General features: G+C 42.4%; 1 protein-coding gene across 5 annotated transcripts in view; it reads left to right on the forward strand.

Moving 5' to 3' along the window:
• Positions 1–13,352, forward strand: part of ANKS6 (ankyrin repeat and sterile alpha motif domain containing 6) — a 57,178-nt gene that overhangs the window by 23,822 nt on the left and 20,004 nt on the right. For 4 of the 5 annotated variants that reach the window (XM_024734455.1, XM_024734453.1, XM_024734452.1 and 1 more), the window contains exons 10-12: positions 586–739; positions 2,806–2,975; positions 11,763–11,949. In XM_024734455.1, coding sequence (XP_024590223.1) covers positions 586–739; positions 2,806–2,975; positions 11,763–11,949 — 511 coding nt within the window. The remainder of the gene's footprint in view (positions 1–585; positions 740–2,805; positions 2,976–11,762; positions 11,950–13,352) is intronic. The other variant, XM_024734454.1, reaches the window with a different exon arrangement.

Below are 13,352 nucleotides of genomic sequence, written 5' to 3' on the forward strand. Positions count from 1 at the left end.
GACTTGGTGGCCCTCAGTGTGTCTCTGTGATATACTGAGGTAGTCCGTCCCATTGTGGGAGCTGATCTCCATATGTGTAGACTGTAAATAATGTAGGTACAGTAAATGGGCAAACCGAGGATAGGGATTTAGGACCTGACCCTGCCGCTTTGTGTCGACTGATTGGAGAACCTCAGGGCCCCCGTCTCTGTCTGACCCCCACTGCTTGCTGCTGCCTGCCTGGACTGTCGTAATACCAAATCACTAGTTGGAGACCAAGGGCCTGGTGGCTGGAGGTACTCAAAAATGGACAGAGTGGGTTTACATTAGTCCACCACATGGGAGCAGGTGGGTGACCTGTAGGAAACGATGTCACAGGTGCTCAGCCTGAGTTAATGGTCGGTCAAGTTGTCAGCAGATAGATGTGAACTGCCATCCCTTGGGGGACTCCTAGCAGGATGAGCACCGGTGGGCAAGGACGTGCCAGTGGATGCAAGCACCGGCTGGGGTGGGCCAGCTGAACTCCAGGTCCCTCACCACTGTGACCTGTGCATCGGCAGGAATGAACAGCAAACCCTAACTGTGATATCCACCTTGTTCTTGCAGACTCCCGTCAGGCCAGTTAAATTTCCGTCTCTCTCCAGAAGCCCAGCCTCTCCTGCCAATTCTGGAAACTTCAACCACTCACCTCATTCTTCTGGTGGCTCCAGTGGGGTAGGAGGCATGAGCAGGCACGGTGGGGAGCTGCACAGCCGCTCAGGTGGGTACCCAAGCAGGCCACTCCGGGGAGGTGGGAAGATCCCTTGGGGTTGAGGGTGTGAACTGGGGACAGTCCTAGAGACCACTGCATACAACCTGTCTTTCTCGTTGATGTGCCTAAAGGATTTTTCAGTGAATTCACAATTCATAGTTTCTTCTATGCATTTTCTTAGGGCAGGGGAGGGGAAGAAATAATCTATAATGCTTTATTTTCTTGGAAAATTTTACAAGAAACTAAGAGAAATACATGGTATTTTTGCGGTATTTAAAATCCTTGAAGATTAAACCTTAGATATCTTCTCATCCTGACCCTTCCATGAACAGATGAGGAAACTGAAGCTCAGAGTGGGTGACAGATTTGCCCAGAGACACACAGGAGATTTGCCCAGAGACAATTAAGACTCAAAGCAAATTGCCCCACAGTTATTTGGGGCTTATTAGCATACTTTCTTTTTCTTTAATTTTAATTTTTTTCACATCCTTACATTTGTTTACCATATTCTTTCAGCAAATATTGTTGACCACTTATTAGATGTGAGGCAATGTCTAGGCGATAGAGCATTTAGCAATAAAAAATTCAAAGTTCTGTAGGAAGTTGTATTCTGGTATAAACAAATAATTTTTTAAAAATATGATGATAGTAAATACTATAAAAAACAAAACAAAACACCAGAATATGGGAATAGGTAATGAGGCTGGTTACAGGATATTTTCTGGTCCTCCCCCAGGGGATCCAGGATTAACCAAAGCCAGCTTTGCAGGAAGGCACCCTGCTTTATGCCATTACATAAGGAATGCATGCTTCTTATGGAAAAGCTTGAAAACCAGATAAAGAAAAAAAAAAAAAGTATAATCTCACCCACTAGGGATCATTGTTAACATTTTGGTGTATATCTTCGCAAAGTACTTTAATGCATATTTTTGAAAGCATAATAATAATTTATTAAGCACTTAGTGTGTGCCAGGCACAGTGCCCTTTAAATAGATTATCTCCTTCAGTCCTCCAACAACCTGTGAGGTGTCCTCTCCACTTTACAGAGGAGGGAACTGGGGCTCAGGGGAGTTAAATAACTCGCCCAGGGCCACACAGCTGTGAAGTAGCAGAGCCAGGACCTGCACGCAAGCAGGCTGACTTCCCAGTATAGTCTGCTCTGTAACCTTTTTCCTCTTTGTACCCATTACCATGTTGTAAACACCTCTTTATGCCAATACACGTGTAGCTACAGCATCTTCTAAATAACCAGACAGCCCTCCACTTACATGAGGTGTCAGTTTGAATTCACCAGTTCCCTCTTGTTGAACACCAAGGCTGTTCTCGATTTTTGCTCTTGGAGATCCCACTCTAAGTAATGGCTCCATAGCTCTGCGCTTGCCTGCTTGCTTAGCGATTTGCTTAATGTAAGTGCCTTTGAATCAGGGTGACGGGGGCAGTGGGTGTGCCTGTCTTTGAAGCTTTACACTTTGCCCTCCAGACCTAGTAAGTGCTCTATAAATGTCAGATATCAGTGTTCTCCCTCCAGTGCCCTCCCGCACTCTGGATATTATCACTTTCCCCTTTTCCTTCCTAATAATTCAAGGTTGCTGGTAGGTTTGGGGAAACAGGGAGAGGGAACTTGGCAGTCAGGATTCAGTCAGGGAAGCTAACCCCCTGAGTATTATGGAGTGAGAAAGTTATTGACTCAACTGTGGGGGTAGCTGGGGGCGTAGAGATCCAGAAGCGGGGGCTGGATGATGGCAGAGGAGCCCTGGCGTGGCGGCATGTGGAGCTGCTGGCAGGCGCTGCAGCGGGGCTGCTGGGAGAACCCAGGGCAGGGCGTGCTGTCTGTGCCCACTGGTGGCTGACTGAACTGGCCGTGGCTCGGGGGAAAGCGAGGACAAACTGGAGCCTTGATGGCCGTCCACCTGCCAGTTGTCATGCACAGTCCTCCTGTGGTTAGCCCTGACCCAGAGCCAGGGGTGGGGATCTGGGAAACGGGGCTCTGGCTCAGCCAGGTCGGCACCTGATGTCCACCACCCGCACTGCAGTGCTCTGGACCCAGGCAGTCATTCCTATTCCTGTTTCCTCAGGTGGCAGCATAGACAGTGTTCTGTCCCAGATCGCTGCCCAGAGGAAAAAAGCAGCCGGATTATCTGAGCAGAAGCCCAGCCATCGGTCAAGTCCTGTTGGGCCAGCGCCTAGCTCCAGCCCGTCTGAGCTCCTGGTCTCCTCTGCAGGCGGCAGTGTTCCTGGTGGCAAGGTGCTTGTTTCTGTCTGCTCCTCTGATGCTCACAGGTCCTGTTCTAGCATGGTCCACGGCTGGGGAGCACAGGCGGTGCCACTGTCGTGGGATAGGACTAAACCTCCCATCTGGCCGCACCTGGGCTTTCTGAGAAGGGTGGTTACCGAGATCATACCCTGTGCCCTTGGTCTCCTGCACACGTGTGTTCACCTCTCGCCCAATCTCCAGGATACCTCCAGGTGGGAGGGGTGCCGAGGTGTGGTGCGGTGCCGGGGTGAGCACTAAGTTCTCCAGCCCTGCACTGGTCATCCAGCCTCACATGGCACATGCTTTTGTTCACTGATTTAGAGCAAAAGGGTTCAGAGTGTGGGTTCAGGAGCAACTGCCTGGGTTCTAATCGCAGCCTCACACTTTAGCATTTAGAATGGGGCTGGTACCTGGTATGCCTGTATAAGTGTCAGCTCTTACTGTTGACAGTCGTAGCAGTAGTATTTGTACTCCTTCCTTATGCATCCACTGTCCACATCTTTGGAGCATCTGCTCTGTGCCTGGCACTTCCAGCAGTGAGGATCCAGCAGTGAACCAGGGGTTTGGTGACCGTTCTCAGGGTGTCACTACAGACACAGCCGTCTCACACTGGTGTGGTAGGGTCTGTCATGGAGAGGGGAGGATGCTGTGGGGCACGGCTGGGTTTCTGCCGAGGCTTGAGGGCGTCAGTGACATCTAGACAGGGCTCTGAAGGATGAAGTGCCAGATGAAAGGGGCAAGGGTGGGGCAAGGGGGAGACTGTCCCAGGGTGAGGGGACGGCACGTGCAGAGCGCCGGAGATGAGAGTGTGGTGTAGGAAAGGAGCTAAAGGAAGGTTGGTGGGCAGGACAGAGCCAGGGCCTCACCTCCCTGCTCTGGCACCTTTCCTCCATTAGTGCAGCCCCAGAGCAGTCACCACATTGGTAGCAAACTGTGGGATTTGCAATGCGTGGAAAACCCCACATGCCTCTGGGAGGGGAGGTCTTCCAGTGTCTTCAGAATCTTCCCCCTCCACCTCCTGAGTCCCTCCTCCGAGGCTGATTAATGGAGTGAGCCCCCAGAGTGTGGGTACCTAGTCATGAGCATGAACTGGCTCCTTTACCAGATGGCTCTCCAGGTGCCCCTGCAGTGGGGCAGTATAGCCCATTTCCTCCTCTGAGAGGACCCCAAGTCCAGGCACAACCGCACTCTTCATCTTATTTTCTAGATGTCTTAAACTTTTTCCCTGAGAAAATTTAGATCGTCTGAAGGCCTCACCCTTGGACCTTTGCCCAGAAGTGCCTCCAGAGATTGATGTCTTAATGGATGTATGAGAAATAGTCTTTATTTTCTGCCCAACCACTGTTGGTTATACAACTCTTTTTGTTATTCAAAGTCCCTTACGCAGTTGGACCTGTATAATTAGTTTCTTTACAATATAACTCCAGAAAAAATTTCTCTCTATACATTAGCATATTTTCTATTATGTTAAAAATTACTTGTGTAATAGGATTTATGTAATTAAGTTCCTTTTAGAATTCAGCTCTACGGAAAAAATGTCTCTACTGATACTTCGATACATTTTATTTCATCAGATACTTCGATACATTTTATTTCATCAGATAGTAAGAATTCTATAATTAGCATATTTCACTTTTTGCCTTTGCTGGTAGGAGACTCAGCTACTCATTAAGGTAAATCTGCTACTCTAGAATTTTGATATAGTTTTCCTCTTCTCTGTTGTCTAAAATTTTCTGTTTCTATTTTGATGGTCTTATTAGATGTGTTATATATTGTTAGCTTCTTTTAATTGGTGTTGGAAATAGGTAGGCATCTAAGTTATAAATTATATTAACTATTACCTCACTTGGATGCACCTCTCATTTAATCTATATACAAGTGTGTTCTGATGAAAGGAAATTGTGTCTAAAGATGCATTCAGGAAACAGAAGACTGGGGAAACGATTCAGTTTAATGATCACCTGATATTCTTAACATAAGAATATGCTGTAATCCTGGGGAGCTATTTAAAAATTCAGATTACTGGGTTCCACACAGCATAACTGAATGAAACTCTTAGGGTAGGGTTAGGGGCATCTGTTTTTCTCCCCAGAGAGTGTTGCAGCCAGCCCAGCCCAAGTTCTTAGAAACCACTGCCCTAAACCAAAGGACATAGGAGTGGGCTTTCTGTCAAAGGCTCCAGCAGCAAAATGGAGACATGAAGTGCTTTTCAAAGACTCCTTTAGGAAGAATTAGAAATTAGTATTCAAAATATGAGCCTCCTAAACCTGGGTTTCGTACTTTGCTTAAAACAAGCACCACTGTGATGGCGGGATATTTGTAAGGCATGGCTTCTCACATGAAGTGTGCCTTAGGAGACACAGAACTGGGGGGAATGGGATCAGAGTATGCTTCAACACTTCCCAGATCTCAGGAAGCCCAAAGGCCCACTGGGAATTTCTATTCCCTCCCGAAAGCACAGTGGTTTAAAACAGAAAGCATAAAAAAAAACAAAAACAAAAACAAAAAACAGAAGGCATTTCTTTTGCTTGCAAATCTGTGGCTGGGCAGTTTAGTCTTGACTTAGTTAGGCAGTTCTTCTGGTCTGAGGGGGTCACTTAGATGTTTGGCTTTTGGCTGGGGTGACCAAAAAAACAGGGCCATGTATGCCCACAGCAAGCTTGGGTATGTTCTAATGGCACCAGTCAAAGGCATAAGTTGAAAACCAATCAAGTAACCAAGTCATCACACCCTCTGTGCAGGAGACCACACAGAGTTACATAGCAAAGGGTATTGATCCAGGGAGGGGTGGAGATGATGCCATTACATGATCAATCTGCCACACTGCGGATGAGAGGAATGGTTCAAATATTTCAGAGCATCCCAAATTTTATATTTATCTGCTCCCTCCCCAATAATGCTGCACACAAGGCCTAGAGTATTGTGTTTCTTTGCTCTTGGCTGGGATAGATCTATTTCTTAGGGATATACCAATTACCTTCTGCTTAACCAGAAGCTTTATTATGGAATGTCTGTCTTTATAGAAAAAGCAGAAGGAAGAATTCCTTAATAATATAGGCAGCTTATTGACAAAGTCTTTTAAAACGTAAGAAAGGGACTTCTTTTTCCACTCTGGGTTGTAGTTAGCTCGAAGGAGCATTAAAGGCCTAGCAGAAGGAAAGGTGTACCCATTTCCAGGCAGGAAAATATTTGTCCTGGTCTCTACTATTCTAAATGAGATGTCCAATTTTTAGCATAAATTACAAGACGTACAAAAAGGCAAGAAACACCACACTCCCAAGAAGTAAGGCAGTCATCAGAATCTGATGTAGATGTGAAACAGGTGTTGGAATTATGTGACAGGAAATTTAAAAGAACTAAAATTAATATGTTAAAGGCTCTAGTGGAAAATTTGAACAGCATGCAAGATCCTATGAGTAACAATTTCAGCAGAGAAATGGAAACTATAAGAAAGAATCAAATGGAAATGCTAGAAATAGAAAACCTGTAACAGAGATTAGAAATGCCTCTGATGGGCTCCTCAGTAGACCTGACACAGCCAAGGAAAGAATCAGTGAACCTGAAGATAGGGCAATAGAAATTACCCAAACTGAAACACAAAGTAAAAAAGAAGGTAAAGCAAAAGAAAAAAGCAGAGCACCCAAAAGCTGTGAGATAATATCAAATACTCTCACATACAAGTAATTGGAACCCCTGAAGAAAGAGAGAATGGTGGTGCAGAGGAATATATATGTATTTTTTAATGACCAAGAATTTCTCCCCAAATTAATGACGGATGCCAAACCATAGGTGCAGGAAGTTAAGAGAACACTAAATAGGATAAACACCCCCAAAAGAACACTTTGTCAGAGTAATTCACCATATTAACAGACTAAAGAATAAAATGCAGAAAAAGCACTTGGCAAAATTCAAACTCCATTCACGATCACAACTTTTAGCAAATTAAGAATTGAAAAGAAATTCCTGGACCTCATGTAAGATACCTGTACTTAGCATCATACTTAATGGTGAAAGACTGAGTGCTTTTGCCTAAGATCAGGAATAAGGATGTTGTCTCTCAACTTTGTACCAAAAACTATAGCTAGTATAATAAGGTAAGAAACAAATAAAAGGTACACAGATTGGAAAGGAAGAAAGAAAACTATCTCTATTTTTAGATGATATGATTGTCTGCTTAGAAAACTCAAAAAAATCTACACAAAAGCTCCTAGGACTAAGAAGTGAGTTCAGCAGGGTCTCAGGATACGAGGTCAATATACAAAAGTCCCAATGTATTTTTACACACTAGCAATGAAGAATTAGAATTAGAACAGTTAGACTTTTAAAATATGAAACTTGAAATATCATTTACAATACATTTGAAATGTGTTATATGAAAATAAAATTATATGAAAATGTATTATGAGAATGAAATACTTAAGTATAAATCTAATAAAGTATACACAGAATCTATAAGTTGAAAACCACAAGACACTGATAAATCAAATAAGCTTAAATAAATAGATATCAATTTTTTTGTAATTTGATCTATAGATTCAATGTAATCCCAATTAAAATCCCAGCTAGCTCTTTTTGTAGAGATCTAGAAAGTGATTCTTAAATTTATATTTAGATGCAAATAAACTATAATAGGCAAAAGAATTATGAAAAAGAGAATCATAATACCTAGTTTCAAGACTTACTATAAAACTACAGTACAGTATTAGGGAAGGACAGACACACAGGTCAATGGAACAGAATAGAGAGGCCAAAGAATAATCAACTGAATTTTTTTTTTTTTTTACAAAGGTGCGAAGGCAATTCAACAAAGAAAGGGTAGTCTTTTCAACAAATAGTGCTGGAACAATTAAATATGCAGGAAAATGAACCTTCACATATTTCTCACAGCTAATTCAGAGATTAACTCAAAATGGATCATAGACTGAAATACAAAATGAAAAACTATAAAATTTCTAGGGGAAAGTCTGTGTGACTTTGGATTTGGCAAGTAAGTTTAAGATATAGTACCAAAAGCATGATCCATAAAAGAAAAATATGTTAAATTCGACTTTATGAAAATTCATATCTTTTGTCTGTAAGAGACAGCATTAAGAGAATGAAAAGACAAGCCACAGACTAGACAATATATTTGCGAATCATGTATCTGATAAAGGTCTTGTATCCAGAATAAAGAACTCTCAAAACTCAACAATGAGAAAACAACCAATAAATTTAAAAATGGGCAAAGTATCTGAAAAGTATCATGAAAGAAAATATGCAGATGGCACGTAAACATATGAAAAGATGTTCAACATCATTATTTAGGGAATGCTACTTAAAACCACAATGAGACAGCACTCTACACCTATTATTAGACTGCCTAAAATTAAAAAAAAATTAAGTTACAAGTGCTGGAATTCCCATTCATTGCTGGTGGGAATGCAAAAATGATACAGCCGCCTTGAAAAAGTTGGTCAGTTTCTTATAAAACTAAACATATATATAGCATGTGACCTGGCTCTCTCACTCCTAGATATTTACCCAAATGAATTTTTTTAAACTTCTGTTTATACAAAAATCAGTTTGTGAATGTTTACAGCAGTTTTTTCATAAATACCCCAAACTAGAAACATGTCATAACAGGTGAACATGTAAACTAACTGTGGTCACATCCATGCAATGGAATACTACTCAGCAATGTAAAAGAACACGCTACTGACACATGCAGTAACTTAAATGAATCTTAGAGGCATCATGCTGCATCAGACAAAAAAGTGTACATATCGTTTCATTCCATTTATATGACAGTATACAAAAGGCAAAACTGTAAGGATGGAAAACAGATCAGTTATTTCCATGGGTTGGGATGGGGGGAGGGGTTGACTAGAAAGAGACAGCACAAGGGAATGTGGGGGATGATGGAACTGTTCCATATGGTACTCTGTTGGTGGAATACACAACTCTACGTATTTATCAATACCTGTAGAATTGTACACAACAGTTATTTTTACTGTATGCAAATTTTTAAAAAATCAACCAGGACCTAAGGATGTATGCAGACTATGACAACAGATGTAGTTGTATTACAAGTGAATGACATAACTGCACTGTAGGAGGTGGGAGAAAACATGTAAATGGATATTGTGAGAGTAAAGTAAAGACAAAAAGAACTGTACAAAAGCGTTGTACTCTAGTTGATTTTTTTTTAATTGGGGTATAGTTGTTTTACAATGTTGTGTTAGTTTCTACTGTACAGCAAAGTGAAGTAGAGTTCCCTGTGCTATACGGCAGTTTTTCATTAGTTATCTGTTTTATACGTATTAGTGTATATATGTTAATTCCAATCTCCCAATTCATCTGAGGGTTTTTTTTTTCTTGCAGGCGTTATGGTGTAGCAGTTGTGAAGCTACTTTACATATATATACCTTTTGTGTACATATACACTTTATATATATACTAGGGTTGAACAAATAAGTAAATATATTATAGATAATGAGCCCAGTTTTTAACTGTCAGAGATTGAGTCAAAGGGGAAATGCTAGAACTAATCCTGTGAGTATTGGATTGGAGTCAGAGGTATCAGTATGAATCAGTATGAATGTATGCATAAATATACATATATACACAGATTGATAGACATAGGAATATACTTATTGTAGAGCTATGTGTGTATGCATGGGTTAGTAGACTTCATATATTTCCTTGCTCTGTTCACTGAGAGGACCTAGAAGCAGTGCTATCCCAGTAGCCATGAGCAACCTACTATCCAGATTTTGGTTTCTAAATAGCACCCTCCAATAAAAGGGACCAGGGCATAACAGTAGTATTGGATTATAACCCAGAGAATAAATATCCACAAGCCTATGCTGATATGAATAAATAACTGAATAAATAAATCGGGGGAGAAGGAACAAGTCTTCTGTACAGAAGAATTCCAAGTAATAAATGTGGAAGGAATAAGGGAAATAGCAAAACACCATTAGAACATCACAGTAGTAATTGCTCCAGAGAAGATGCACCAAAGAATGTTAAAATTAGCAGGCAAAACTTTTAAGAAAAAACAAAATATTTAGCTCAAAACGTCTCCCCAAATATTTATTGGTTATAAAGGGAAAAATAGTAACTTCACAATGGAGAAACCTGACAGACAACACCTTAACTAAGTCATCAAGGCTAGCATCAGTGATAAGGTACTGATACTTTGTATCTCCTGGTGTGATGCACTGAGAATGGCACATCACCTCAGGGGTCATCAACCTCAGAATCCATAAGTAAATCTAATTATGAAAAAATAAGACATACCCAAATTGAGGGACTGTCTACAAATACCTGACCAGGACTCTTCAAAAGTGTCGAGGTCATGAAAGACATGGCAAGACCAAGGAGTTTTCACAGATTGGAGGAGACTAAGGAGACCTAACAAGTCAACGCAGCATGGATCCTGGACCAGAGTAAGAATCAGTGTAACAACCAGTGGTATTTGAGTACCGTCTGTAGTTTAGCTGATACTGTCCCAGTGTTAATTTCTTAGTTTCCATAATTGTAAGTCTAAGAGTACTCACAAACAGAGAAAACAAATTTATGATTACCAAAGGGGGGCAGGGAGGGACCAACTAGGAGTATGGGATTAACAGATACAAACTACTATACATAAAATAGATAAGCAACAAGGATTTACTGTACAGGCCCAGGAATTATACCCAATATCTTGTAATAACCTATAATGGAATGTAAACTGCAAAAAAAACCCTACCCAAATCACTATGTTGTACACCCAAAACTAGCACAACATTGCAAATCAACTGTACTTCAATAAAATGAAGTATTTCAAAATAAGAAGGGCTTTTTGTGTGCAACACACACAAAGGCCAATTAATAAGTGTTCTGTGGTGAAAGGTTAGAAGTGACTGGTTTAAATGAAGAAACATGAAGAGCAGAATGGGCCTTCGTTTGTAATGAGCCACACTTCCATTTTAGAGCTGGTTAACTGAGAGGTTAGGGGACTCAGCCAAGGACACAATATTGCAGCTGTAGGGGCAAGACTGGGACCCGGGTTTTCTGGCTCCTTATGTGCCACTTTTTCCATCCCATTCCCTGCCTCTCTGCTCCAGGGGAGGATTTTCCTGTAACTGTTTTGATAATACTGTTTCTGCTTTGCATGTTTTCTTAAGTAGCTGTCATAGTCCTGGTTAGATATCTTGTTGAGTCAAATGTCCCACGTGTTCCCTGTTGTGGGTGTCTGTTTGAATCATGTCTACCCTCCAGGTGATGGCTTATGTATTTGTCTTATTCTTTTTTATTTTTTTTGACTTTATAATCAAATTTATTAATAACCTCTGGAAATAAGAAAATATTACACATTTACACAATGAAGGATAAAGGCCTTTCTAATCTACAGACATACAGAGACAGATAAAGAGGGCTTATAGCTTGGATTCTAAAATTTCAGTCACAGGTCAAGAGTAAATGCAGAAACCCCAAATCTCACCAGTCCTGGTATGAAAGAGTTGTTTTCCCTCCCAGTGGGCAAAGGACTCAATTGATTTGGGCTCAAAATTGTATTTGTCAGGCTTCCCTGGTGGCACAGTGGTTGAAAGTCCGCCTGCCGATGCAGGGGACACGGGTTCGTGCCCCGGTCCGGGAAGATCCCACATGCCGCGGAGTGGCTGGGCCCGTGAGCCATGGCCGCTGAGCCTGCGCGTCCGGAGCCTGTGCTCCGCAACGGGAGAGGCCACAACAGTGAGAGGCCCGCGTACCACACACACACAAAAAAAATTGTATTTGTCTTATTCTTTTCAGCAGAAACTGGAGACGAGCAAAAGGCCTCTGTCTGGAACTTCCACTACCTCCAAAAGCACCTCCCCCACGCTCACGCCTTCACCTTCTCCCAAAGCGCAGGCAGCCGAGTCCTCCGTGTCCTCCTCCTCATCCCACCGGCAGTCCAAGAGCAGCGGGGGCTCCAGCAGCGGCACCATCACTGATGAGGGTGAGTCCCCTGGGTCCTGAAAGCCCACCCTTTCCTCTTCACCATGGTAACCTAGCAGCTGCCCTTTGCTATAGCCATCCTAGGTCAGGTGTTTTATCATTTTTTCAGTCAGACAAAAACACCTGTCTTTCCCCTTCCCTGATTCTACCTTGCATTTTTGTCTTCACTGAGCTTACATACCTAAAAGGTGTATAGTAGTTTTTGAATGTAGGTGAGTTTTGTTTATATATACAAACAAACACCCATAGAACTGCTTCTCCGACCCCAGTTATGTACCTTTCCCTGAACCTTGTACAAATCAGAACTCTGTCCGTTGCAAGGGATGGAATCTCCACTCAAACTGATTTAAGCAAAAACAATACCAAAAACTGATAATTTGTTGGCTCATATAATGGAAATATCTAGGGTGTTCTTCAGGTGTGTCTGGATCCAGGTGCTTAGGGAGTGTTTTTCTCCATGTCTCAGGTAAGCTCTCTTCAAGTAGTGGCAAGGATATACCCAGCAGCTTCATGCTTACTTCTTCCTACTAACTTAGCAACCCCAGCAGAAAGAGTGCTACTTTCTTAGTAGGTACAGCAAAATCCCAGGGGTAATGATCATTGTCCTGTCTTGGCTATATTTATAACAACTTGGGTTGTTTGCTCATCCTTGACTATCTCTGTGTCCCCAAGGGTGGAGTGTGTCTGCCTTTGGAGCCAGGGTTGGGGTCAGGTCTGTGTGGATTGGGAGAGGGAGAGAAGTAGCTCCTCAGAGGAAAATGGAAGTGGATGGAGGGCAAGCAAAAGCAGGAGATGTAACCAGGAGAACGTTGGAAGTTGCATGAGTGGGGATGATGAGGAAAGGAAGATGGACCGGACAGCCGGGCAGGGGTAGAGGCTGTGCAGTGAGGCCCCAGATAAAGATGTGAAGATATAAAAGATAAAGGAGAGAAGAAGCTCATCCTTTACAACTGCCCTCTGGTGGCTCCTGGGAGCAGGGATGGGGGAGGAGGGAGCAGGGCTTTGATGAGAGATGGGGCCCAGGCAGGTGCAAATCAAGGAGTATAAATCAGAGAGGGGAGGAAACTCTCATTGTGCGTGTGGTCCTCACAAGTGCATTTGCAGGCATCTTGCTGCAGCTACTGGGAGGGAGTGCAGAGCAGGTTCTGCCCAGCAAGTGATAAGTTGAAATCAACTGCACAGGCTCTGGTCTGTACTGAGTTGATAAATGTACACTGCCATTGGCATCCGCTTTATTTGGGGCTGCTTTTATTGTTTTGTGATATCTAGTGCAATCATTTATAAAAGCTTCAGAGATTCACTTAGCAACCCCATTCCTCCCTAACTGTGTTTTCTCTTTTTTATATTATGTGTTTTCTTTTTCTTTTCTTTTTTTTTTTTTTTTTTTCCATCCCCTTGGGCTTG

Source organism: Neophocaena asiaeorientalis, unplaced genomic scaffold (genome assembly GCF_003031525.2).
Source record: "Neophocaena asiaeorientalis asiaeorientalis breed wild unplaced genomic scaffold, Neophocaena_asiaeorientalis_V1.1 scaffold192, whole genome shotgun sequence".
In the NCBI taxonomy this organism is placed as follows: domain Eukaryota; kingdom Metazoa; phylum Chordata; class Mammalia; order Artiodactyla; family Phocoenidae; genus Neophocaena; species Neophocaena asiaeorientalis.